This window comes from Eptatretus burgeri, chromosome 12, assembly GCF_056783735.1.
Source record: "Eptatretus burgeri isolate ZD-2024b chromosome 12, Ebu_testis_v1, whole genome shotgun sequence".
Classification (NCBI taxonomy): Eukaryota; Metazoa; Chordata; class Myxini; order Myxiniformes; family Myxinidae; genus Eptatretus; species Eptatretus burgeri.
In genome coordinates this window covers 84506575-84530111 of record NC_140972.1, presented here as the reverse complement: position 1 = coordinate 84530111, position 23537 = coordinate 84506575, and the positions used below count along the sequence as shown (strand labels likewise).

Sequence of the window (23537 nt, the reverse complement as noted above, 5' to 3'; positions counted from 1 at the left end):
ATTGAAGTGCTTGAATTATGGATGACTGTTTTGTGATTTCATTGTAACCCACAAAGTACACAGTTCTGGAATCTGACAAGTTTTAATGAAGTACCTTTCATAATGGGTGTTCAGTACATCTTTAAAGTGTTCTCTCAGAAGGAAGAAAATCTCTCTATGACAGTACATCTTAATTATACATCTCGACCTGCACTTCTCACATAAGCCTACATTACAAGATGGGTGTTATGCTGCCTCCGCCAACCAGTCCTTTACAGGTTCTGAGTCAGGACGATCATTTATTAGTGCTTTCACAAGTCATCGAGCCTTGTACTGCTCTTGTGTTTGAGTACTTGTATTGTCACAGTAGCTTGAACAATAACAACAACTAATTATTTGCAGATAGGATAGAGTTGGAGAGGATGTACAAGTTATTGTGTATCATTTGCTTAATGTAAATACAAGCGGACGAGGGAAGTGCTGTGATTGTCATTGCGATGAAAAGGAACAAAAATTTATATTCTGAAGCTTGGCCAGTTTCAAATATCGTTCAGGGTGAATGCAGTAATAAAAGCTTCCTTTATTCCGAACTGCACCCGTAAACGCGTGGAGCGCTGCAACTTGATTTGAGACATGTGACCATCCAGAGCGACATGAGCTTGTTTTGTTTGAGCGAAACTGCAGTCATTCCACGTGATGTCTTCGGTTGGCACTTCTCTCGCCTTTCCCTCCCATTTGCGAGGCACCCTGCCTTTCCTCTTCATTTCCTCAGTCTCTAGCACCGTTGTTTTATACAACTGAGGATTCCTGAGGAATGATCATCTTCACTTGTCTGTCATTGTCATCATGTCCGCATGTGTATTTGATTCCAATGATTACTGCAAAGTGAGTAACTTATCTACTGTCTGGTCTTTATGTAAAAAAAATTTTGTGGAAGTTAAATGTTTTGGATCAATATATTTGAGGTAACCAATTTCTTTACATTGTGTAGTAATATCCGAAGAGCTGGCAGGATGGCCTCGAGGTATGCACACTTACCTCTAAGCTGTCAATTCTGTGTTTGAATCCATACCCGGCTATAAACTGTCATCCAAGTGTTTCACAAGCAGGGTGATTCATCAATGTGTGTGCCATCCCTTAGATGTACGTTAAACTGGGCGTCCCATCTGCCAGCATTAGTTGGTTGACGTTAAAGATCCCCCGGTGTCCTTCACAAAGAGTCGGTGAGTTATTGCTGGCATCATGGCCAAATTACTAATTCCTGCCATAACCTTCATCAGATGTCAGGCCTGGCCAGCAGGTTCTTGGATGACTCAGGCCAAGCTTCCCCCACCCCCCCCCTTCGGCCAACTCCAAAATAATGTGGGAATCTTGTGGCCATTAAAGAAGTAATATCCCAAAAATATTTTGTCGTGGTCCTGCTTCTTTTATTTACATATTTTCACGATTTATCTGGATTTTGTTATTTATTTGCTTTATTTTTTTGCACACCATGTAAACTGAGATTTGCAAAAGTTTATTTTTATTATTAGTTTTTTTTTTAAGGCTAAAGTTTGTGATGGCCATTTATTTGTACATTTTTATTTTTAAAAAGCTGATTGTGGTTGAGAGAGCTTAAGAGTAGAATAGCAAAAGGTATGTGTGTGTGTGTGTGTGTGTGTGTGTGTGTGTGTGTGTGTGTGTGTGTGTGTGTGTGTGTGTGTGTGTGTGTGTGTGTGTGTGTGTGTGTGTGTTGTCACCGTTTTGCTTTTCCAATCACTTTTCAGAGTTGCCAGACTTATGAATGTGGGTTTTGGACGTATGTGGTGTATTGTTCAGTAAGTTATGTGACAGTTGTTTGGACATTTGTTCAGAGGCAATTGTGCAAGAATGACTTGTTTTGGAAGCGATGATATAATGGTGAAATCATGTACAGCACAACTTTTGTAATTTTTAAATGTCATCACCAGCACTCGTGTCTTGGGTTTTTGTTTTTATTTCCTCATCAAGTTTGTCTATTGTTTTTAATATGCTTCCAAGCTTTCACCCGCTGGGCTTGCTCACCTTTGTAATCCATTAAACGTTCTGAAGGTGTACATCAATGAAGAGGCGATTTTTCACAAGTTTGATAAGCTTTGCTTACTTCCATGACTCAGTGTGACGATCATTTATTGTCCTTGATGACAAAACGCATCATTTGTGGTGCCATACACAAGTGTGAATTTCTCAGAAGTTTACTGGATGATTGGTCCTTCTCACCAGGTCCGATTATAGCTCTTGAGGAGCCGAACATGCAGCTTGCTACGATTTACAAAAACTGTTTTATCAAACCAGACGCACATTTGTATATAATTGTTGTTGTTGTTGTTGTTATTATTATATGAAGTAAAATGCAAATAGCGTTTGGCATCTTTTTCATGTGTTGTTGTTTTTTTACCATTTATTTATTTATTCTGCCTTGTTATACCTTTTTGATTTGAGTTTAAATCTTTAAAGTGTTTGGTTTTCTATTTGATGTTCCAACATTTTCATTCCATTCCATTTTGATGTCTGTCAAACGGACTATGAATGCTTTGCATTAGTGGTATTCTTGTATGCAGGGTATTACGAGTTTGTGATAGATTTATTTACTTATTTTTTGAATTACCCTCTCCAAAGGAGAGGGTATTGCATTTGAGTCTGTTTGCTACTTGGCAAAAAAATTTTTTTTTGGACAAGTATGGTGATCGCCTTCGTTTGCTTGTGTGTTTGTCTGTCCGCTCGCCTCCAGCCCAAACTGCTCAACCAATCGTTCTGAAATTTTCAGAGATTAATGTGACCGACCCTGCCACGGTCCTGCGTTGAAGTATCGTAAAATTTTGTCGACCAAAAAGGTCCACATAGGCCAAGAGGCCAATTTGAGCCAAATTTTCTAAAATCGTCAAATTTCTTCTGATTGACTTGAAATATGAACAGGATTTGCATATCAGGTCAGTGAATTCAATCACCTATTACTTTTGAGGTTATCTTAGGTCAAAAGGTCAAAATTGGCCACAAGGTAAACCCAAAATAAGCCAAATTTTTAAGTTCCTCAATTTTAATCCAATTGACTTAAAATTTGAAGAGCATTTGCATATTAGGTCACCAAATTCAACCGCCTATTCATTTTGAGGTCAAAAAAGGCCAATTTGGGACAAATTTTCTAAAATCCTCAATTTTCATCCGATTGACTTAAAATTTGAAGAGTCTTTTTATGTCAGATCGCTGAATTCAACTAACAATTCATTTTAAGGTCAACCCTAACAGCTTGGTCAAAAGGTCAACACAAGCCTAACTTCTCAAATTGTGGTAGATAGGGCCAAAAACTAAATATATCACTATATCTCAAAAAGTTGTGGATGAGTTATGACAAAACAAGGTTGGATGAGTTGAATAGGTAACAAGAACAAGCAGTTGGGATAAAAACCGTGAACTGTTCCACCTGGCAGAGGTGTTCTCTACCGAGTGCCATTCTACTTTGTGCTGTTTTGCCAAGTTGTCACTGTGAGTGATTTTTTTTTTATGTGTTTGTTTGTCTGTCTGTTTGTCCGCACAGAACTTTCGTGTTTTTCTCTGCAACTGCTTGTCGGATTGAAACAAAATTTTCAACATTGTTGAGACTACTCATGTAGAATGTTTTAATGGTAATTATGACGTCATAGGTCACATGGTGTGGCAGCCATATTAGAAAAATGGAAAAAACTGCAGACCTCAAACCGCACCAAGGAAAAATTTAAACTTGGCAAATAGTAAGTACTCATGGGGAATGAGTCGTTTTTTTAATGTCATCAGGGTTCTCATTATGATGTCATCTTTGCATATGTGGAACGCCACATCCAATCAGTATGAAAAATTTTGGGGGTCATCTAGGGATAAAATGTTCCACAGAAGAAAAAATTAATGACGTCATCGGTCACATGATTCGGCAGCTGTATTGTTTAATAAAATGAAAAAATTTTAAAACCTTCAAAAATCTCCTTTCTGAAGTGGCTGAACAGATCGAAGCGAAACTTTACACGTATGACCACCTGCTCATGAGGAACAAAAGGTTCACACACATGATAGCATAGGTCACGTGGTTTTGATAGCCATATTGGATTTACCCTCAAACCTATGATAAATACACCACTCAAAAGAAGTCCTGGCCAGGGTCTGCAATATCTGATTGCTCTTTTTCTTGTTCTGTTTTGAGACCTGTCAGTAGAGATTTCACCAAGTTATTGCTTTGAACCTTCAATGTAAAGCAGATGTGTTGTGCATTTGGCAATGGAAATGGAGTTGTTCCTGCAGTTGTCAGAATGACAACCAGATTTCCCCCTCCCCCCCCCCCCACTTACCCGAATTCCGCATGGTGGTCCAAACGTTGTGGAATGGCCCTTTTTGCACAATGATCATTAGGCCTGCTGCTAGGCCCCATCTGCATGGTTCTCATTTCAAACTCAACTTGTAAACTCCACACTGTTTGCTTGCGGTTCATAATCTCCATATAAGTGAGCTAATGTAGCCTGCACTTGCCTCGGGCTCTTTGTAAGTTTTGCATAAGCACAAAAGTATACAAGGTTGTGTTTACACGACCATTGAGGTGATTAGATTTTTTTCTCTCTGTGTGCAGGCTTAGATTCGTTTCCTTTCTCTATATCACTCACTTTTTTTTTTTTTAAATATATATTTTTTAATTCACCTGTTCAAGTTTTATTTCCATGTGAGCACTTTGGAGCAAGTTGAATGGTTGGTTAAGGCCCGGTCACACCTTGACGTTTTAGCCAACGTATGCCGATTTTTGAATTTTTTTTCTAAAACGCTGGCACACGTTGAATACGTTATGGGTAAGTTTTGATAACATTGAGAGCACGCTGGCATACGTCGTAGTACGTTGCCATACGTCGTTGTACGTTGGCTTTAAACGTTGTACTTTTAGGTTGTCCTCAAATTTTTTCATGCTTGAAATTTCACGACGTATGCCGGCGTATGACTCACACGTTCCGCTACGCTGGCCACAAGTTGTAGGCACGGTCTGCGATCGTTGACAGACGTCAACACATGCTACTTGTAAGTTAATCATAAGTTGAGGCACGCCGAGGTAATGTTTAGCGTACCCGAAACTTATTTCTAACCTATGATTAACGTGTTGTTGGCACGTTACGCGATCGTTGGCACACATCGACAGACGTTACTTTTAAGTTACTCATAGGCTGAAAGATGTCGGTATAATGGATCGTCCTTGCGTCAGCGTCCACGGCCACGGCCAGGACACTTATTTGCAGCATTCTTCAAACTTTTCTTCGGCATGACGAGGATGTTCACACTTCGATGTCCAGCTTGGCTATGATTCGAATTGGCCATCGGCAGCGTCTATTTAAAATAGTCGAGTTTGAGCGTTTTAACACGTTCAGAAGAAACGCTTCAAATTTCCAAACCCCAGCGTCAAAAAAAACAAAAACAAAAACAAAAAAAAAAACAAAGGCGAGTGACAGCAATTTAAATCGTTCATTGTAAACAATGAAACTAGCTGAGTGGTACCGTTTAAAAGTCGTTGAGTGTAAAAAAAAATCCAATTGTTGAGCGCAAGCGTCTACTTTCAATAGTGGAGATGCAGCCATTTAAATCGTTGAGTGGCAGCCTATGAACCTACCCGTGGACACGCGGACGCAAGGACGATCCATCATAACCCACACCCTCCCCCTCACACTCACCTACTACTGCCAACATGAACAAACTACTACTAATACTAATACTGATACTGATACTGATACTGTTTTATGCTGACATGGACATCGACTCGAAAACACTGTTGGGTTCCCCTTTTATGAACACCATTTTTATATACCAATTCCCAAAACCGTTGGGAACACGTCATTATATGGCAGTTGTAACCTACAAACACGTTCATTTTTTTTTTTTTGTCGACCGGAAGACGTCATTGGAATACGTCTACATACGTCGATGTGTGTTGGGACTACGTAAAGAATTGGTTCAAAGCACGTCAAACATAAGTTAGAAATAAGTTTCGCGTAAAAAAAGACATTACCGCGACGTGTTTTGACTTATGAGTAGCTTATAAGTAGCCTTTGTGGACGTGTGTAAGCGTCCACATATCGTGTGTACAACTTATCCTCATCGCATGCGAACGTGTGTCATACGCCGAGTACGTCGTAAAATTTTGAACATGTTCAAAATTTCTTGACGTACTCTACTTACTACGACTTATGATAGCGTATTTAGCGTTCTACTCGCGCATACCAAACTTACCCATACCGTATTCGACGTGCCCCAACGTTTTAGACACACTTTTTGATACGTCGGCATACGCTGGCAAGATCGCCAAGGTGTGACCGCGATTTTGACCCTTCCACTTCTACGGCAGTTATGATTTGAATCCTTGTGCGTCAGCCTTTTAATAGGCTACGCCAAGACATCGTCGGCGATGCGTGCAACGCGCTATGCCTGAGTTAGACTATCGTTGGGCATCGGTTGTGTAGGCCGACAACAGGTTCAGCATTCGTTGGTATAAGTTATCGATAACACAACGAAACGTTCTGTGTAGTTACCAATGCGTTATACATAAGACCAAGTCGCTATGAATACGTCCAAATCTTTAAAAAAAAAAACATCAAAAGTTCAACGTAAGCCAGCGTTTTACATAAATTTTAACACGTTGCCATCGCTGGCTAAAACGTCAAGGTGTGACCGGGCCTTTAAATGTTGCTCTGGGCCATGACATTGTGCCACTGTCTTTTGTGATGCGACCTTTTCAGATCAACTTTGCCAGTGTTTTGGCATTTTGAGATTTGCAAATAAATTTTCTGCTTTCACTTGAGTAATATTTGTCTGTGTGTCATTATATTTATGTGTTTGCACAATTATTTCCTCACTGACTTGGTGTTCCTTCTTCCACAGTATGCACATGTTTGGATTACAGACACTGAGCAAGTGTGGCAATCGGCTGAGATCCTCGAGGACTACAAAGATGGAAGTCCAGTCTTGAGGCTGCTCCTCGAGGATGATAAGGTAGATACTTTTTCTGATCGATACAACTTTGAGGATCCACACAATTTCTCAGGAAGGCGTAGCTTTACAGATGTGATGTGAGGTTTGGGTTTTCCTTCAGAATAGATCTTCGGACCTTGATCAACAAATCAGACCTTAATTATAATTTTAATATAATTGATGTATAATGCTCTTACTTTGGCTGAAGATGGTTGTGTATATCCATTGTATATAATTTGCTGAGTCCATATCAACCCTTTATCAAATAACCATGTGCTATGGGTTTTTGGAAATGTTTTCTGTCAAAGTAGCTTTCAAAGTTAAATTCTGCCAATAATAAGTCATGGAATAACATCAGGCTTTGATCAATCAATTAATTAATTTTAACATGATTGCTTCACGTTTATTTTTGCATAAAGTTATGTGCAGTTGTATTGGCAACATTCATCCACTGTTAGAAATGTTTCTCATGAAGACTGTAAAACTGTTAGACCCATTTGCTGAATGCAAGTGGGAGAGAATGAGACCTGAACATCTTCCATCAGGTAGTGAGTGTTCCAGCGAGAGGCATATCCTCAAAGTTTGTTGTTCAATCTCTTGTTTTGCAGAAGATTGATTACAAAATCGATTTACAGTCAAAGCAAATGCCATTTCTGCGGAACCCAGACATCCTGGTGGGAGAGAATGACCTTACGTCGCTCAGTTACTTGCATGAGCCCGCTGTGCTACATAACCTGCGCATACGCTTTGTCGACAACAACCACATTTATACTTACTGTGGTGCGTCTTTGTGAACGACCGCATTTGCATGTACTGTGGTTGGTCTTTGTGTACCACGTTTATTTGCTTGAATGATTATCCTGTTTATTTTCTCTGGGTAGCTGTACACACATGTATGTGAACTGCAGTGCAACCATCAGTGTTTCTTTTTGTTATACAATTGCTGTAATTTTGATTTACTGTTTAGAAATGCTCATTGATGACATAATGGTTGGAGACCTGGCTTGCATTGTGAAGGTTCTTTTGAATTTAAGATCCTTCTTTCTGTCTCCCTCATAATGTTCTGCCAACAGGCATTGTACTGGTGGCTATCAACCCTTATGAACAACTCCCTATTTACAGTGAAGACATAATTCGTGCTTACAGTGGGCAGAACATGGGGGACATGGACCCCCATATCTTCGCTGTGGCTGAGGAGGCTTACAAGCAGATGGGCAGGTGCGACCACATACTGTGGCTCGGAAGCGACATGGGATAATGTGCAGAGTCACGTCCAAGAATTGTTTTGCATATAGCTGAGCCTGGTGGTTTGTATTTCGGAGGGTCATGCCTCAGGGCAGACAGGCATGGAGGTACAGGCCTCAGGGCAGGTGGTTTTGCATGGTTGTATTATGAATCTATAGATGCGGATGCAGTACTGATTGTTGTGTTGCATGTTTTTTGTGGTCTGTCATTTTCAGAAATGAAAAAGACCAGTCGATAATTGTGAGTGGGGAATCTGGTGCTGGTAAGACGGTGTCTGCAAAATATACAATGCGCTTCTTTGCGACGGTCAGTGGCTCAAGCAACCACGCCAACATTGAGGAGAAAGTGCTTGCTTCCAGTCCTATCATGGAGGTGGGTTGGATATTCTGGAATCGATACATGTTCGGTTTTTATGGAAGTTTTAAAATGCTGTTTGTGCAATGAGATTATTTTTGCTTTTTACTAATTTGCTTTTACTTTTATGCTGGAGTAAGTTTTGTGCCAGGCGAATTCAGGCCAATAATTTTCCCATCAAGAGTTTCTCAGACTGATTGATGCAGAGTGGAGCCATTTTTATATTGAAGTTTTAAAATTTAATTTGAATTTTTTTTGTGGGCACAGCCTGTGTAATAGATTTCTGTTCGTCAGGTTGAATTAAATCTGGCCTTGGAAAATAAGAAGTTTTTTTTCTCATGTGTAAGCAGCTTGTTATTTTATGTATGAAAGAAGAGAAGTTTAAAAAAAAACAACACTTGCTTTAAAAGATTTGTCGTCATCATAATCATCGGATATAGCATGACCTAGCAGATGTTGTGTTCTCTAACACGACGCGTCATTATGAGTTTTAATGAATAAACTATTTTTGTCGGCAGTTCCCAGTCATCCCCATCAATCCTCATCAAGAAGTCGTTTTCATTATTGTTATTATTTTTAATATCTTATCTGGTTTCTTTGGATGATCCTGGTGTTTGCTTGACTGTTAAGGTGGCTGGCTTAAGATCTTAGGGTCTTAAGTTTGAGCCCCTGTCACACCGTTACTTACTTAACACAAGGTGGATTGACTCAGCTTGTCATCCTTCCAAGGTCAGCAAAATGAGTACCAGCTTATTGAGAAGAATGAGCCATTCGAGTATCCTGTGTCGGATTGGCAACCCGCCCAAGATTGTGCCCCCGAGCCAGGAAAAACTGCCTTGGCAGCCCTACGGGTCTGAATATATGAAAGGAGTGCTTATTATTATGATGATCATGATTATTATTATTATTATTATTATTATTATTATTATTATTATTATTACATCCCCCATGCAGCGGAAGACAGGGTTTTGCAATCACTTCTGTCTGTGTGTCTGTGCCTCTCCAGGCCGTAACTTTTTTTTTTTTACCATTTGAGCAATTGGTGTCAAAGTTTCAACAAAGCCGCATGAGAATATGGAGAAGCCAAATTAATAATCTGGTTGAAAGGTCAAAGGTCAGCATCACATAAAATCATAAATTTTCATCATTTCTCCTGAAATTTTAATTATCATTTGAGCTGTTGTCATCAAATTTTGCAACAAATCTTTATTTTGAGAATATGGAAAAGACAAATTAAGAAATTGGTTGAAAGGTCAACGGAACTGTTTAGTACGTTGAAGAAGTCTGAATACAAAACACATGGGCTTTGCATTTTCAGATGCTTTCAAGTTATTACTTTCCTTCTTTTGATGATTAGGATGAGGTAATGATATTTCATGAATTAAAAGCAACTCTTCAGCTCCCTTTCCAACACAGCCTATTATTCCACTGCATGGCAAACGGGCATATCTTTATACTATTATGCCAGAGGCTGTGAGCACCGTGTATTAATGTTAGCTCTATTTATTCTTCTCTTTAATGTTGACTTCATTAAATTTTATTTAATTTATATGGTTGATGTTGATTTTCATCATTGTCACCACACTTGGTTTCCTTGGAACCCATTAATCCTGATAAATGCATGAAATCCTCTGTCATTGCTATTTAGGATTATCTTGGTTCTGCCAGTTATACTTCCCGCTCTCCTACGTAGCAAAGCTATCCTTAAAAGACAGCCGCAGACTGGGCATCCTCCATCGATCCATGTCTTTTTTTCCTTGAAAAATCAGCATGACAGTACTCACATTCTGCAAGGTCTTTGTCCATATCTTTCAAGATTATTGGAATCTCCCATGATGAAGCTGAATTTTGTGAGCCTATCACTTCGCCATTGCAGACAGGTCAGTGATCTCTGTCTTCTACCGCCTCCTTTCTGGTCTTGCACCCTCTGCTCTTTCTAAATCCAGGATCACTACTAACCTTCAATCATTTGTTCCTCTTTTTTTTCCTGCCTGTGGAACCAACTTCTACATTCTCCTCAATCTCATTATTCCTCCAGGTCTTCAAAACGGGGTGTTCTACATCATGTTTCATCGTTCCCAATCCAAAGCCATGATCGTTTCTACCCTTGCTAACCCTCCCCCCCTCATCCAACCCCAACCCAATCCCCCATATTTCCAAATTTCCAGTTTTCCCTCCTGAAAGTTTCCTTGTCTATCCATCTTTTCCACCCCATGCATCCTCTCCTGACCCTCAGTTCTCACCACACCCCATTGTTTGTCCAAGTCTCCTTTATCTTGGCCTTCAACTCTGCTGTTGGGGTTCACCCTTCTCTCTACATGTCCTCATGGAGTATCACTTCCTGCAATGGGCTGGCACCCCAGCTTCACATCTGTCTCTCCTCGATTCTGTTGAATCTAAAGTTCTCAGCATCATTGGAATCTCCTACGATGAGACTGAAGCACATGGTCTGTTGCTTTCACATCACAGGCAGGTTGGTGGTCTCTTTTTTTTTTTTTTTTTCTTTTATTCTTTCTTTCAATCGTCCCTTCTCTGATATTGCTCCATCAGGCCTCCGATCCTCCCTGCGCAAATCCACGCTCAATGCGCTTTTCCAGTAAGACCCTCTTGATTAAATTTACAAAATCCAGGCTGATTGCACACCTTAACTTCTTTAGTCATCGCATCTTCCGTCTCTGGAACAGACTTTCATAGGCTGTTCTTTCCCATTCTGTACTCCAGAGTTTCTAGCAGACAGTGCACTGCTACCTCATGTCCTCCACCATCCTGACCAATGATCTTTCTTGCCCACATTAACCCTTCCTTACTCAATCCTCTTACTTACTGGTTTCAGTGTTTCCTCCCTTCCTCGGTCTCTTTCCTTTTCTTGTTCATTCATTACTTTGCTGATTCTGCCCAATTGTTACTCTCCTACCACACTGTCAGTTCAGTCTTGCTCTTCCATGAGCCTTGCTGTTGTAGAAATAAATAAAGGCCATGTTGCTTAAATAAATTAAGTTTACTAAATATTGGCCTTCCAAAATCCAACGTACTGATTATTTTTGAATCACTTATTGAAGTAGTTTCCACATTTATACATTGTGAAGGTCCAAAGATCTTAAGGAATGAATGTATCTGAGATGATCACTCCCCTTGCTTGCGAAGTTACAAAGAATCAAAAGCACAGAATCATGAATGCATATAACAACAAACCAATGCAAACACGACAAGCTGAACAAGTTAAACAAGTGTACAGTCTCCTGACTTTTTGCAATTCTATGTGGGGTGGTTCACAACTTTGTACAATAAAAAATAGGACTGTGCATCCTGAAGCTCATCTGAATCAGGAGCAACAGACACTCAAACCCCCTTACACCCTCTTGGACCCTGATTTTATTTATTTCTTTATTTTAATGCCATGAACAAATTTTGGTGCATCATGGGTGATTGAGGTTGTAGGTTGTGGTCAAGTCTCATTAAAATTGTGTGTGTAGCTTCAGAGAAGAGGCCAAATACCTATTTTGGGGGTCAAACTCCCCCCCCCTCCATGTAGATCCCCATGATGAGCACAGATTTTGATGCGGTCAATACACCTTCGTTAGGCATTATATATGAAGCTTGTGGCCAAGTTTCATCAAAATGGGGTGTTTGGTTCAAGTGATAATGACTGAAGTGTTTATGGAATCGCTCACTCACTTCTGGACATTACTCGTTCACATAAGCTCATCTGACTAAAGTCCAGATGAGCTGAAAATGCATCCACTCGTTGGTTGTATGGAATTTCTGTATTACAGTGGAATCTCTCTACAATTGGTCTTTGGAAATTTTGCAGCACTACTGCATTTATTTTCTTTGCTTATATAATAGGTGAAATGTTTTTATCGAAATAGCTAAATAATTATTGTATGTTCTCAAGGTGGCAACTTGTTGCCGATCTCACTTTGGGCTTTCGAAACTATATAGAAAATCAGAGGCTTACTGTTTTGAAATTAATTTGTATGCTTGGGAAAAGAATGAGAGGTTGGGGGACCCCCGTTGATGAAAACACAGTATGTATAAAAGATCCACCACTGACCAAGACCTGGGCAAGCTGCTATGGACAGATTGTATAAAAGTATAAGTGCGCAAATGTGGTGAAGTGTTATGGGAGCCCACAAGTGCCGTGGGGTTTTCCTGTTCTTCCAGACTTGCAACACTATGTAGCTAAAGTAGAGAAGGCTGGATTTGGCTTCCAGGGGTGTTTTTTGAGATTTGTACCCTTGTGAGGAATGTAGAGCTTTTTGTGTTTATTTATTTATTTCAGTTGCCATGCTGTTATTGTTAACATTCTTGTTTTGTTATTTCTTATTATACACACTTCTTTTCTTGCATTGTAACAGTTGGACAAAGTCACGAGAGAACGTTTAAAAAAAACTTGCCTGTTACCGTGCATGGTTATACTTGTACATGGCTGTCTCCCACGTAAGTGGGGTTTCATAGCCGTGGTAAACCATCATTTGGCAAAAAAAGGTTGTGCATGGTTGTTGTCTGAGAAGAGTTGGCCAAGAAAATGACTGACAAGTTGAATTCACTTGAATCCTTTCTGATTACGTCAGAGAATGCAAATACAGTGGGCGCTCTCATTTCTGAATACCCACATTTTCAGCTATTCCAATATCCGACCACTTTCACAGAGCACTTAAAATTTCAAATTTACCACGGCAGGCATGCACAGAGCAGCGATCATGGCTGTGATTGGCCCTCCATATCTTACCGCTCGTTGGCCAGCAGAGAAGCCCCACCTGTCATCTGAGATTTGACCCTTCTCTCGATCTCATTCTGAGATTCTCTCTATTGGGAGCGGTGGTGCATGCTTTATCGTGATAATTCGACCTCATTATTACTAAGTCGTCAAAATGTTATTACCTCTGCCCCCGAAGGTGGAAGGAGGTTATGTTTTCACCTCTGTCTGTCTGTTAGTTTGTGAACAAATATCTCAAGTTGTGGACGGATTTAAACGAAATTTTCTGGAGAGCTTGGGTATGTGACAAGGACGAAATGATTTGATTTTGGTGAAGATCTGAATCTGAGAATTCTTTTTTAAGTGATTCTTCACCATTGAGTGGTAGGGCTAAAATGATATATCGCAGGATATCTCAAGTTGACGGATTTGGACAAAACTTGGTGGGCAGGTCGTGCATGTAACAAGGAAGAATTGATTCGACTTTGAAGATCCGAATCTGGATCTGAGAATGTTTTCAAGCGATTTTTCACCATTCAGTGACGGGGCTAAAATTATATGTAGCACAATATTTCAAAAAGTTATGGACGGATTCAAACGAAACTTGGTGGGTGAGTTGGTTGGGTGACAAGAACAAGCCAATTAAATTTTAGTTCAGGTCTAAATCCAGATCCAGCCCATCAGTTGGGATACAACATGTAAACTAATCAGCCTGCTGGAGGTATGCTCTCTTCAGAGTGCCCTTCTAGTTCATTATGTTGTTGAAAAAAGTCCTTCAAAAGCATAAGCATATGGTGGTGATGATCCAATAAACGGTCTGTGTCTGTGAACACTACAGAAAAGGTGTGAGTTTGCATAAATTATCCAAAGAAATGTGTGCTGGTCTTTCAACATTGGATGACTGGGTAAAGCAAAATTTATAACAATTAAAGGAAAAGCTGTGTGAATAGGGAAGTGGAAGCAAGACAAAGCTCACAATGATGATATGGAGACTGTCTTACTCCTGTGGATCTCAAATGTGCAGGAGCAATTTACCCTTCAGTGGTCCAATGATTTACGAAGAATGCAAAGTCTTTGTTTGATGCCTACCTTTGAGCCTCGTGGAAAGAAGTCATTCATGGCCTCTGGCCAGTGGTTGGCAAAGTTAAGTTCAAGCATCGCCATGGCCTTCACTCTGGCTCCAAGCAGGGTGACACAGCTGGGGCAGACCATGAGGCTGCTGAGACGTTGAAGGCCGAATTTGCGGAGATCGTGGCAGAATACCACCCTAATCAGATATTCAATGCAGATCTCATTCCCAATTACTCCCCTTCTCAAGCTTATTCTGATTTCATCCCCCCCACCCCCACCTTTTTGTTTGTTGGTTTGTTCCTTTTCTGTTTCATCCCTGCTTTCCCCTTCCTCTTTCTGCTGTGTTTCAGCCTGTGTGCAGATTGTTCAATCCTATGTGTCCTTCTCTCCAACCTCTGATCTCACTCTCATGTCTACTCTGCTGTTGGTGTTTCCCTTTTTCCATTCTGTTCCATTTCATTCTGCTAGCTAGCTCCTCTACGAGCCTCGACTCTGTATACAAAAAAAGGAAAGATGATATGGGGCTATTTTGGAAGAAACTGCCCAACAAAACATACCTGATGAAGGAGGAGAAACGTGCTTCAGGGGCAAAGCAGTCTTTGGACAGGATGACCCTAATGTTCTGTCCGAATACTTCTGGAGATTTTTGCTGTATGCCAGTCTTGGTTTATAAGTCTAAATGCCCTCGTGCCTTGAAGGGCGTCTCCACTCCTCTGCTACCAGTGGTGTGGATGCACAACTCTAAAGCATGAATGGCGTAGGTGTTGCTGCACAAATAATATTTCAGCCACTTTCAGAATGATTTGAAGCTTTATTTAATTTCCAGACATCTTCCTCCAAAAGGCATCCTCTTCTTGGATAATGCACCAGGACATCCACTCAACCTTCAGGAGTTCAGTGAAAGCAATCCTGATTTCATGGTGGTATTTTTGCCCCAAATTCCACGTCAACCCTTCAGCCGATGGACCAGGATGTCACCATGCAGTTTGTATCTCTACACAAGAAGGGTGACATCAAGAAATGTGACTTCCCAGACACCATCATGACATTCTGGAAGAACCACAACATCAGGATTGCTATCCAGGAATTAACCAATGAAGAACTGATTGATTTTTGTCATGGCAACAAGGGTCGAAAAGGAGGGGGAAAAGGTTGAATTTGAGTCTGAGCGTGACCCATGCATGACCAACGAGGATGTAAAACTTTACAAACTGCTGAGTGAAATTAACTATCATGTAGAAATCACAGATGCTAACAAGGCTTCCATCGTCTTTGATCTGGTGGATAACTTACAACACAAACTCACAAAATAGCCACTCCCAAAATGGCCACTTGCAACACAGGGTTGTCTATGGCTAGCGAGAAGCAGAAAACAAAACCGTCGACTTCTTCAGGTCTCCAAGCACTTCTGCTTCTACAGATGAACTTGCCTCGCCCACCGAGTCACTCAAAACAGCTTCGTCATTCCGTCTCTGAAATACACACACATACACATATATATATATATATATATATATATATATATATATATATATATATATATATATATATATATATATATATTATATTGTTACGGCTGTGGAAATTCGCAGAACACCATAAAGGTCCGTAGTTCATTGAGATCGATAAGTCTGTGTTCAGTTAGATTTCCCCACCGTTGTTTAATGGGATTTATTCGTGTCACAGGGCTGTGATCCATTGAGGTAGGTTTTTCTTTTTCTATCGTTATTTTGAACCAACCACATCTCCACCACCATTACAACAACCAACATCGCTCCCCTTAACCCCAACACCAACCACAACCACACCTGCCTCCCAACAACCACGCCATCCTCACCACTCCGCCAGCAACCGTCAACATCTCCACGCCACAAACATCGCCTCACCTTCATCTCCGAAACGACGCCATCTTTGCGCCAGCAGCAGCGGGATCCGATCAAACGGCATCGCTGCATGGAGAGGCAAGGGTTCTCTCGCCATGCAGCGCAAGTCTGGTGATTTCTACCACGTCCATTTTGTGTGGAAGCTTCGCCTCGAAAAACGGATCACAGGAGAGAAAGGGGCGGGGCCTGTGGGGGTCGAAGGGTGTTGATTTCTACCACGTCCGCTTTGTGTGGAAGCTTCGTCTCGGAGAATCGGATCCAGAGGGCCGGTGATCTCTACCACGTCCACTTTCCGCATGGGGTCAAGGGTCAGAGAGTAAAGGCCAAATCTCGTCCCCCGGCCCTATATAAAGGTGAGCAGAACAGAGCTTCGAGGCAGTCTGGAGGGGTCGGAGAGCTGAGTGGAGCCCGAAGTCTGGAGAGAGTCAGTCGGAGAAAGCCAAGGAGCTGCGTGGAGACCACAGCCTGGGAGAGCTTGCCAGCGTCAAGGCAGTCCGAGGTGTTTGCGCATCGCTGAGGAACGGATGGGGTCTTGGAGCATTTCACTCTTTTAGAGAATCAACTCTTGTAGGGCATCAACTCTGACAGAGGACTAAAAGACCCGTTCGTTCCTCTCAACCGCGTTGCCGGCCGGGGCCCGGATCACCTCACCTTGGCAAGGCCACAATCAGGTGCGGCTGTCCTAGTGGCCGTGGGGAACCGGACGTCACGACCTGCCCATCGTCGCAAGGCCGCAATCAGGCGCGGCTGTCCTGGTGGCCGTGGGGAGCAGACGTCGCAACCTGCCCATCGTCGCACCACGAGGGTGCGGGTAAGCCGCATCGGTCTCGCGAGCCCATTCGGTCAACCAAGGCTCACGCACTATAAAGGTCCACGAACCCTGTCTGCCACTCTCGTCTGTGAGAGTGGCCCTTTCCTTCCTTTTGAGTGAATCTTGTGGCGCCATGTCCTGACAAGTAAAAACTGCCTAAGTGACTGTACATTTATTAATTATATTCGGTCGTAGTGCTTTTCCTTTGCATACGTCATGTGATTGCTTTTGTTTGACTGTATATGTGTACGTGTAAAATAAATGTGCTTTGTTCGAATGTATCCCGTTCGTCGCGTCCTCTTTCCCCTATTGAAAATGCCATCTTGCATCGCGGAATAAATAGTGGGGTTTCAAACACCCATTAAATAGAATCTGATCCGGCGAGGTCGGCGATAATACCCGCTCGGTTATCACAGCAGAACGGAACGGACCGCTTAAGCGGTTCGTGTAACAAGCCGACCTGTGTCGAGGTACGGCTGCCCGGTCGGCTCCCCGCGCAGGTACTTAGGTATATCGAATTCGGCGAGTGACCCTATCCTGCGCGGGTAGACAACTGGCACGGCCATGGTGGGGTTGAAGACCCACCCGTGACAGGGTTCCGGCGTTAGCTCTGGAAAGTCACGACTGAATTGTCAGTCTGGTGGGCGACGCGGTTGTGATTCGATGTACGCGGCCGATCGCACGCCGGCGGTGCGAATTCGTAACAATATATATATATATATATATATATATATATATATATATATATATATATATATATATATATATATATATATATACATATACATATACATATACATATACATATACATATACATATACATGTACATATACATATACATATACATATACATATACATATACATATACATATACATATACATATACATATACATATACATATACATATACATATACATATACATATACATATACATATACATATACATATACATATACATATACATATACATATACATATATATATATATATACATATATATATACATATACATATATATATACATATACATATATATATATATATATATATATATATATATATATATATATATATATATTGTTACGGCTGCGGAAATTCGCAGAACACCATAAAGGTCCTTAGTTCAGTTAGATCGATAAGTCTGTGTTCAGTTAGATTTCCCCACCGTTGTTTAATGGGAATTATTCGTGTTGGGGGCTGTGAATCTTTAGTTAGCCGTTTTTCTTTACTATCGTTATTTTGGACCAACCACCTCCACCACCAAGATCACTCTCATCAACCGCTTCACAACAACCACGCCATCCTCACCACTCCGCCAACAACCGTCAACATCTCCACACCACAAACATCGCCTCACATTCGTCTCCGAAACGACGACATCTTTGCACCAGCAGCGGCGAGTCCTCAGTGAACAGCGTCGCTGCAAACCGACACGGGGGGGTTTCATTGTGAGCGCAAGCGACGGTGATTCCACCGTGAGGTGATGCCTGAAGGCGGGCAAAATGGCGGCACCACGTGACAGCTCGACCGAACCGACAAGAGGGAGTGTGGACTATGTTGGCCCCGCGGGGGAGGACAAAGTAATTCGGGAGACGAGCAGGACGAGACTCGAGCAGGTGACAGAGAAAGTGACGGTGACACAGATGGGGAAATTAAATGGGGTGACTGAAACGTGTACGGCAAGACACGTAGAGACGAGAGAGATAATAAAGGAAATAAAATGTACAGAGACACGGGAGGTAGAAACGGTAGAGGAGAGACTACACGATAAGGACGGGGTGAAAGACGAACACACACACATGGAGTTCGTGGAGGATAATGGGGGTGAGCTGGTGGAATGTCGTGGCTGGGTGCAAGCAGCCGGATAGCCTCCCTCAGGAATGGAGGGAAACGCTATGCTCCCTTGAGGCAGATCTCCACCAGGTAGGTCCGGTCGTGCTGAACGAGTTAGAGGGGGCGAGTGCTGTCGACAGGTGCACACGGAGCTTGGGGGGGGGGGGGTTTGGAGACCCCGGAATCCCTTGTAGTGCAAATCCCCATTGTGAATGTCCCGGTGTGTGTGTTCATGAGTGTGGCAAAATGCATGCTGCAACGTGCACACCACATGGGTGAAAGGTTGTGTGTGAAAGAGACCGCGTGTGTGAGTAAAATGGTGTGCGAGGTTGCGAGTGAGCCGCAGTGCGTGCCTCCCAGCACACTGTGTGTGGAAGAAGAGACAGCGTGTGTGAGTGAAATGGCGCACGTGAGTAAAATGGTGTGCGAGGTTGCGAGTGGGCCGAAATGCGTGCTTTCCAGCACGCATTGTGTGAATGAAGCCCCGTGTGTGAGTGGAACCACGTGTGCGAGTGGAAGGGCATGCGAGAGTGAACGGCCGTGTGCGAGAAAGACCGTGTGTGTGTGTGAGGGAGATGGCGGTTGGCATGCGGGAGAACGCAACCGCATGTCCGATTGTCATGGTGAGGTGTGTAAGCCTCATGGCATGTGAGAGTTTGTGCGCGAGAGTGCGACAGAGACTGTGCCTGACGATGGACAAAGGCCGAGTTGCGGCCGTAGCTGTTTTGGGCACCGTGCTAGGTTTGCACAGCAGCGCGCGCGGGGTCCGGCTGTGCGTCGCACGAAGCCGCCACATGCGCGCCTGCACGAGTGAAACCCGGTCCATAAACGCCGCGGTGGTTTCGAGCCGACCCTGCAGACTGACAGAAGGTAGGCTGGATAACGAATTTGGACCGGATGGGTTCTCCAGGCGAGCGTGTGTGAAGCTCCGACGAGCAGCGCACATGTGTTTGCATGGGGAACCCCTCGAAACGCGAGGCTTCCTTTGAATGCGCAGGGTGACGTCTTGGCTGCACGTATGGTTGGAATCCGGCAGGATGGGAAATCCCTTCCGGATGGTACCGTTCGAGGAGGGACGAGGTGCGCGAAGCGCGACCAGCTGCCATGACGTCACGGGGAAAGAGCGAAGGTTGCGAGTTGCCGTGCTGCTACGCGCATTTAAAAAAAAAAAAAAGCAAGCCTCGCTTTGGGTGAACAGGATTCCCTGGGCAGGGGTAGAAGACCCCCCTGGCCTGGGCACAGGAAACCACTAGTTCGGGGGAAGGGTTACTGTTAGTTCGACCGGCTTCATGGGGCAGGTATAAGTCCTCATGGAGCCCATGGAATGGATTAGTTAGAGGGATTGTAGTTCACATTTAGGATGGGAAATAATATTTGAGGACAGAGACAGACTTTGGTTGTGTAGTGGGGACGTAGCTTAGCTACGTAGATTAAAAGGATGTGCTACTAGTGTAAGGGATGACGAGGGAGCACGAGTTAGTTGAGGGTTTTAGATAGAAGAACGGCATTGATCAGCGATGTAAGTGTTGAAGAGTGAAATTAATTGAAACATGTTGAGTGAGTGAGGCCAGCGGTTCTGTGTGTATGGAGTGAATGTGGAATGCATGGTGTGATGAGTGATTGGGGGGAGGAGTGGAGGTGGAGATGTTGGGACCCACCCAAGGGACCCCTGGGTCAGTGTAAAGTGAGTTAGTGGGTTAGTCAAATTGACAAAATGGAGGTCGTTTTGCTGTTGGTGGGAACAAAGGCTCAATACCGATTTGGAGGGGTGCAGGAGCCCTGTTGACGGGCTGGGAGCGTGGCTGCGAATGGTGAGTATCGCTTAGTGGGTGCACCGGGCTAGTCGGCACGGTAGGCCAAGGGTCCATGGGGGGCCGGGATAGTGTAGTGGGCACGGGTGGGCCCGCATTATGCAGGGCCCGGGGCGCCATTGGCCGTGTGGTCAGTGCATTGGGCACGGGCACCCAGGGAAGGGGCCCGGGGCACCAGCCTAACACGTGAGCATTTCAGGGGAGTCGCCAGGGAGGGCACTCTCTGGTGTTTAAGAAGCTGGTAGGCTCGGAGGCAGTTGTAGTGCCCAGGGGTGCCATTGTTTGAGAATCGGCAGACGGTAGTTCCTGCCAAGGGAGCCACGCGTCCCAGCCACGAAACCTTGCAAGGGCACGAGGGAAAATTCAAGGGCAAGGCCCGAATGTGTGAGGACACCAACACAGGTGACGGGAATCTTGGTTGTAAGAACCAGTAGATTAAGCGAGAGGCGCTTTTTGAAAGCCCCGGGGTAGTTAAAAGTTAAATGGTTAGGGTAGATAGGAAATGTACCCCTCCGCACCATCCATCCCTTCGCTCGTTGTGGGCCGCTGGACTCACCTTGGGTAAGTAGATCGCTGAAATATGAGGAGGCCTTTCTGAGGCTTCGTTGGGCCTCGACACAGGACACGAGCTCTCCCTTATTCCCTTCCAGGAAGGAAACGTAGCGGTTGGGAGTAGGCTAGGAGACATGATAGGTTAGCCGGACAGAGACAATAAAGGGGGTTAGGAGACGATTTATCGAGGGGAAATAAAAAATAAAATAAAAAATAAAAAAAATAAGTTGGGGCTAAATTTTTGGATTTTTTGCAAATTAAGGAAGTGGGTATGGACAGACAGGCAAAGGCGATAGGTTGGGAGGGAGACAGTAGGGTAGGTCCGAGCCCGCCTTCCGAGTGGCCAGCACCACCGCACTCCCTCCACGAACCTCACTACTGCAAGGCCTGTGCCGGTCATTCATCTGCCGGCTGTTTTACTGCAAGGCCTGTGCCGGTCATTCATCTGCCGGCTGTTTTACTGCAAGGCCTGTGCCGGTCATTCATCTGCCTGCTGTTTTACTGCAAGGCCTGTGCCGGTCATTCATCTGCCGGCTGTTTTACTGCACGGCCTGTGCCGGTCATTCATCTGCCTGCTGTTTTACTGCAAGGCCTGTGCCGGTCATTCATCTGCCGGCTGTTTTACTACAAGGCCTGTGCCGGTCAGCTTCACCACCGGCCCGTTTTGCTACAACGGCCTTGTCTTGCCTTTGCCTGCCTTGTTTGCCTGCCTTTGCCTTGACCCCATGCCTGCTAGCCCTTTTTGCATTGGCCCCATTCTGTCCATTACCATGTGTGCCAGGATCATCGCGCGTGCTGCAGGGACTGCCCTTGTAGGCAGCCGCATCACGGGACTGCACTGGCAGCCTGTGCACCGCTTGTGTTGACTGCACTCATTTCACGGGGGAGGCCTAGGACTGCGTCTGAGCAGCCGGCCACATTCCCTGTCACCTGCAAGCCAGAGACTGCGTGTGAGCAGTCTGGCTCCCTGTTTTCCCCACAGAGTCCATAGGTCCTGGGCCATGGTGTAGTGTAAATTTTAAGGGTAAAATTGTACATGAGTTGCACCCCCTGCATGTGTGTCATAGCACCGGCAATTTATTTAAGTCGTCTGTAAAAGTGGGTTTGTTTAGTTAGTTACTCAGCCCCTTGGTTATTTATTTTTGGGACACGAATACACTAAATGTCGCACTCAGGGATCCGAAGGTAAATCGTACTAGGGGAAACTTACACATGATGGCAAACGAAAATTCGACGACTCGGGACGAGTCTGTAGAAAAGTGAGGGGGTAGTGTTACGGCTGTGGAAATTCGCAAAACACCATAAAGGTCCTTAGTTCAGTTAGATCGATAAGTCTGTGTTCAGTGAGATTTCCCCACCGTTGTTTAATGGGAATTATTCGTGTTGTCAGGGCTGTGAATCTTCAGTTAGCCGTTTTTCTTTAATATCGTTATTTTGGACCAACCACCTCCACCACCAACATCACTCTCATCAACCGCTTCACAACAACCACAACCACACCTGCCTCAACAACCACGCCATCCTCACCACTCCGCCAGCAACCGTCAACATCTCCACACCACAAACATCACCTCACCTTCGTCTCCGAAACGACGCCATCTTTGCACCAGCAGTGGCGAGTCCCCAGCGAACAGCGTCGCTGCAAACCGACGTGGGGGGTTTCATTGTGAGCGTAAGCGACTGTGATTCCACGCACGTCCGCTCTGTAAAAGCTTCGCCTCGGAAAACGGATCACAGGAGAGAAAGGGGCGGGGCCTGTGGGGGTCGAAGGGTGATGATTTCAGACATGTCGGCTTGCTCTCGGAGAAGCGGATCCAGAGGGCCGGTGATTTCTACAACGTCCGCTTTCCGCGCAGAGGTCAGAGGTCAGGTGAGAGTGTGGAGATCAGATCTCATCTCACCAGCCCTATAAAAGGCCGCGCAGAGCACCAGTTGAACGGGTCTGGAGAGCTCGAGGAGCCGCGTGGAAGTCTGAAGCCTGCAGTAGCTGGAGAAGCTGAGGAGAATGGGGTGTGCGGCTAAGCCTGCTGTGCCGCGCAGAGCTGCGGAACGTGTACGAGCCGGAGAGAGCTTGCCCGCCAGCGCCAGACGGTCTGAGGTGATCAGGCTTCGGGACATTCCGAGCATCGCTGAGGAACGGACGGGTTCTTACAGAGCATCAACTCTAAGAGAGCAAAGGCCCGTTCGTTCCTCTCAGGCGTTTCCAGCCGGGGCCCGTACCACCAGGCCTGGGCCGGACCGCGGTTACGCTAGCTGCCTTGGGGAAGGAGCGTCGTGGGTCGCCCAGCAAGGAGGGTAACCTGCGCGGCCT

General features: G+C 44.2%; 1 protein-coding gene across 6 annotated transcripts in view; it reads left to right on the top strand.

The window, feature by feature from the left end:
- The window catches only part of MYO5A (myosin VA), a 184695-nt gene that overhangs the window by 28083 nt on the left and 133075 nt on the right, over positions 1-23537 (top strand). For all 6 annotated transcript variants that reach the window (XM_085848710.1, XM_085848708.1, XM_085848711.1 and 3 more), the window contains exons 2-5: positions 6874-6984; positions 7572-7743; positions 8037-8181; positions 8424-8580. In XM_085848710.1, the coding sequence (XP_085704836.1) occupies positions 6874-6984; positions 7572-7743; positions 8037-8181; positions 8424-8580 (585 nt within the window). The remainder of the gene's footprint in view (positions 1-6873; positions 6985-7571; positions 7744-8036; positions 8182-8423; positions 8581-23537) is intronic.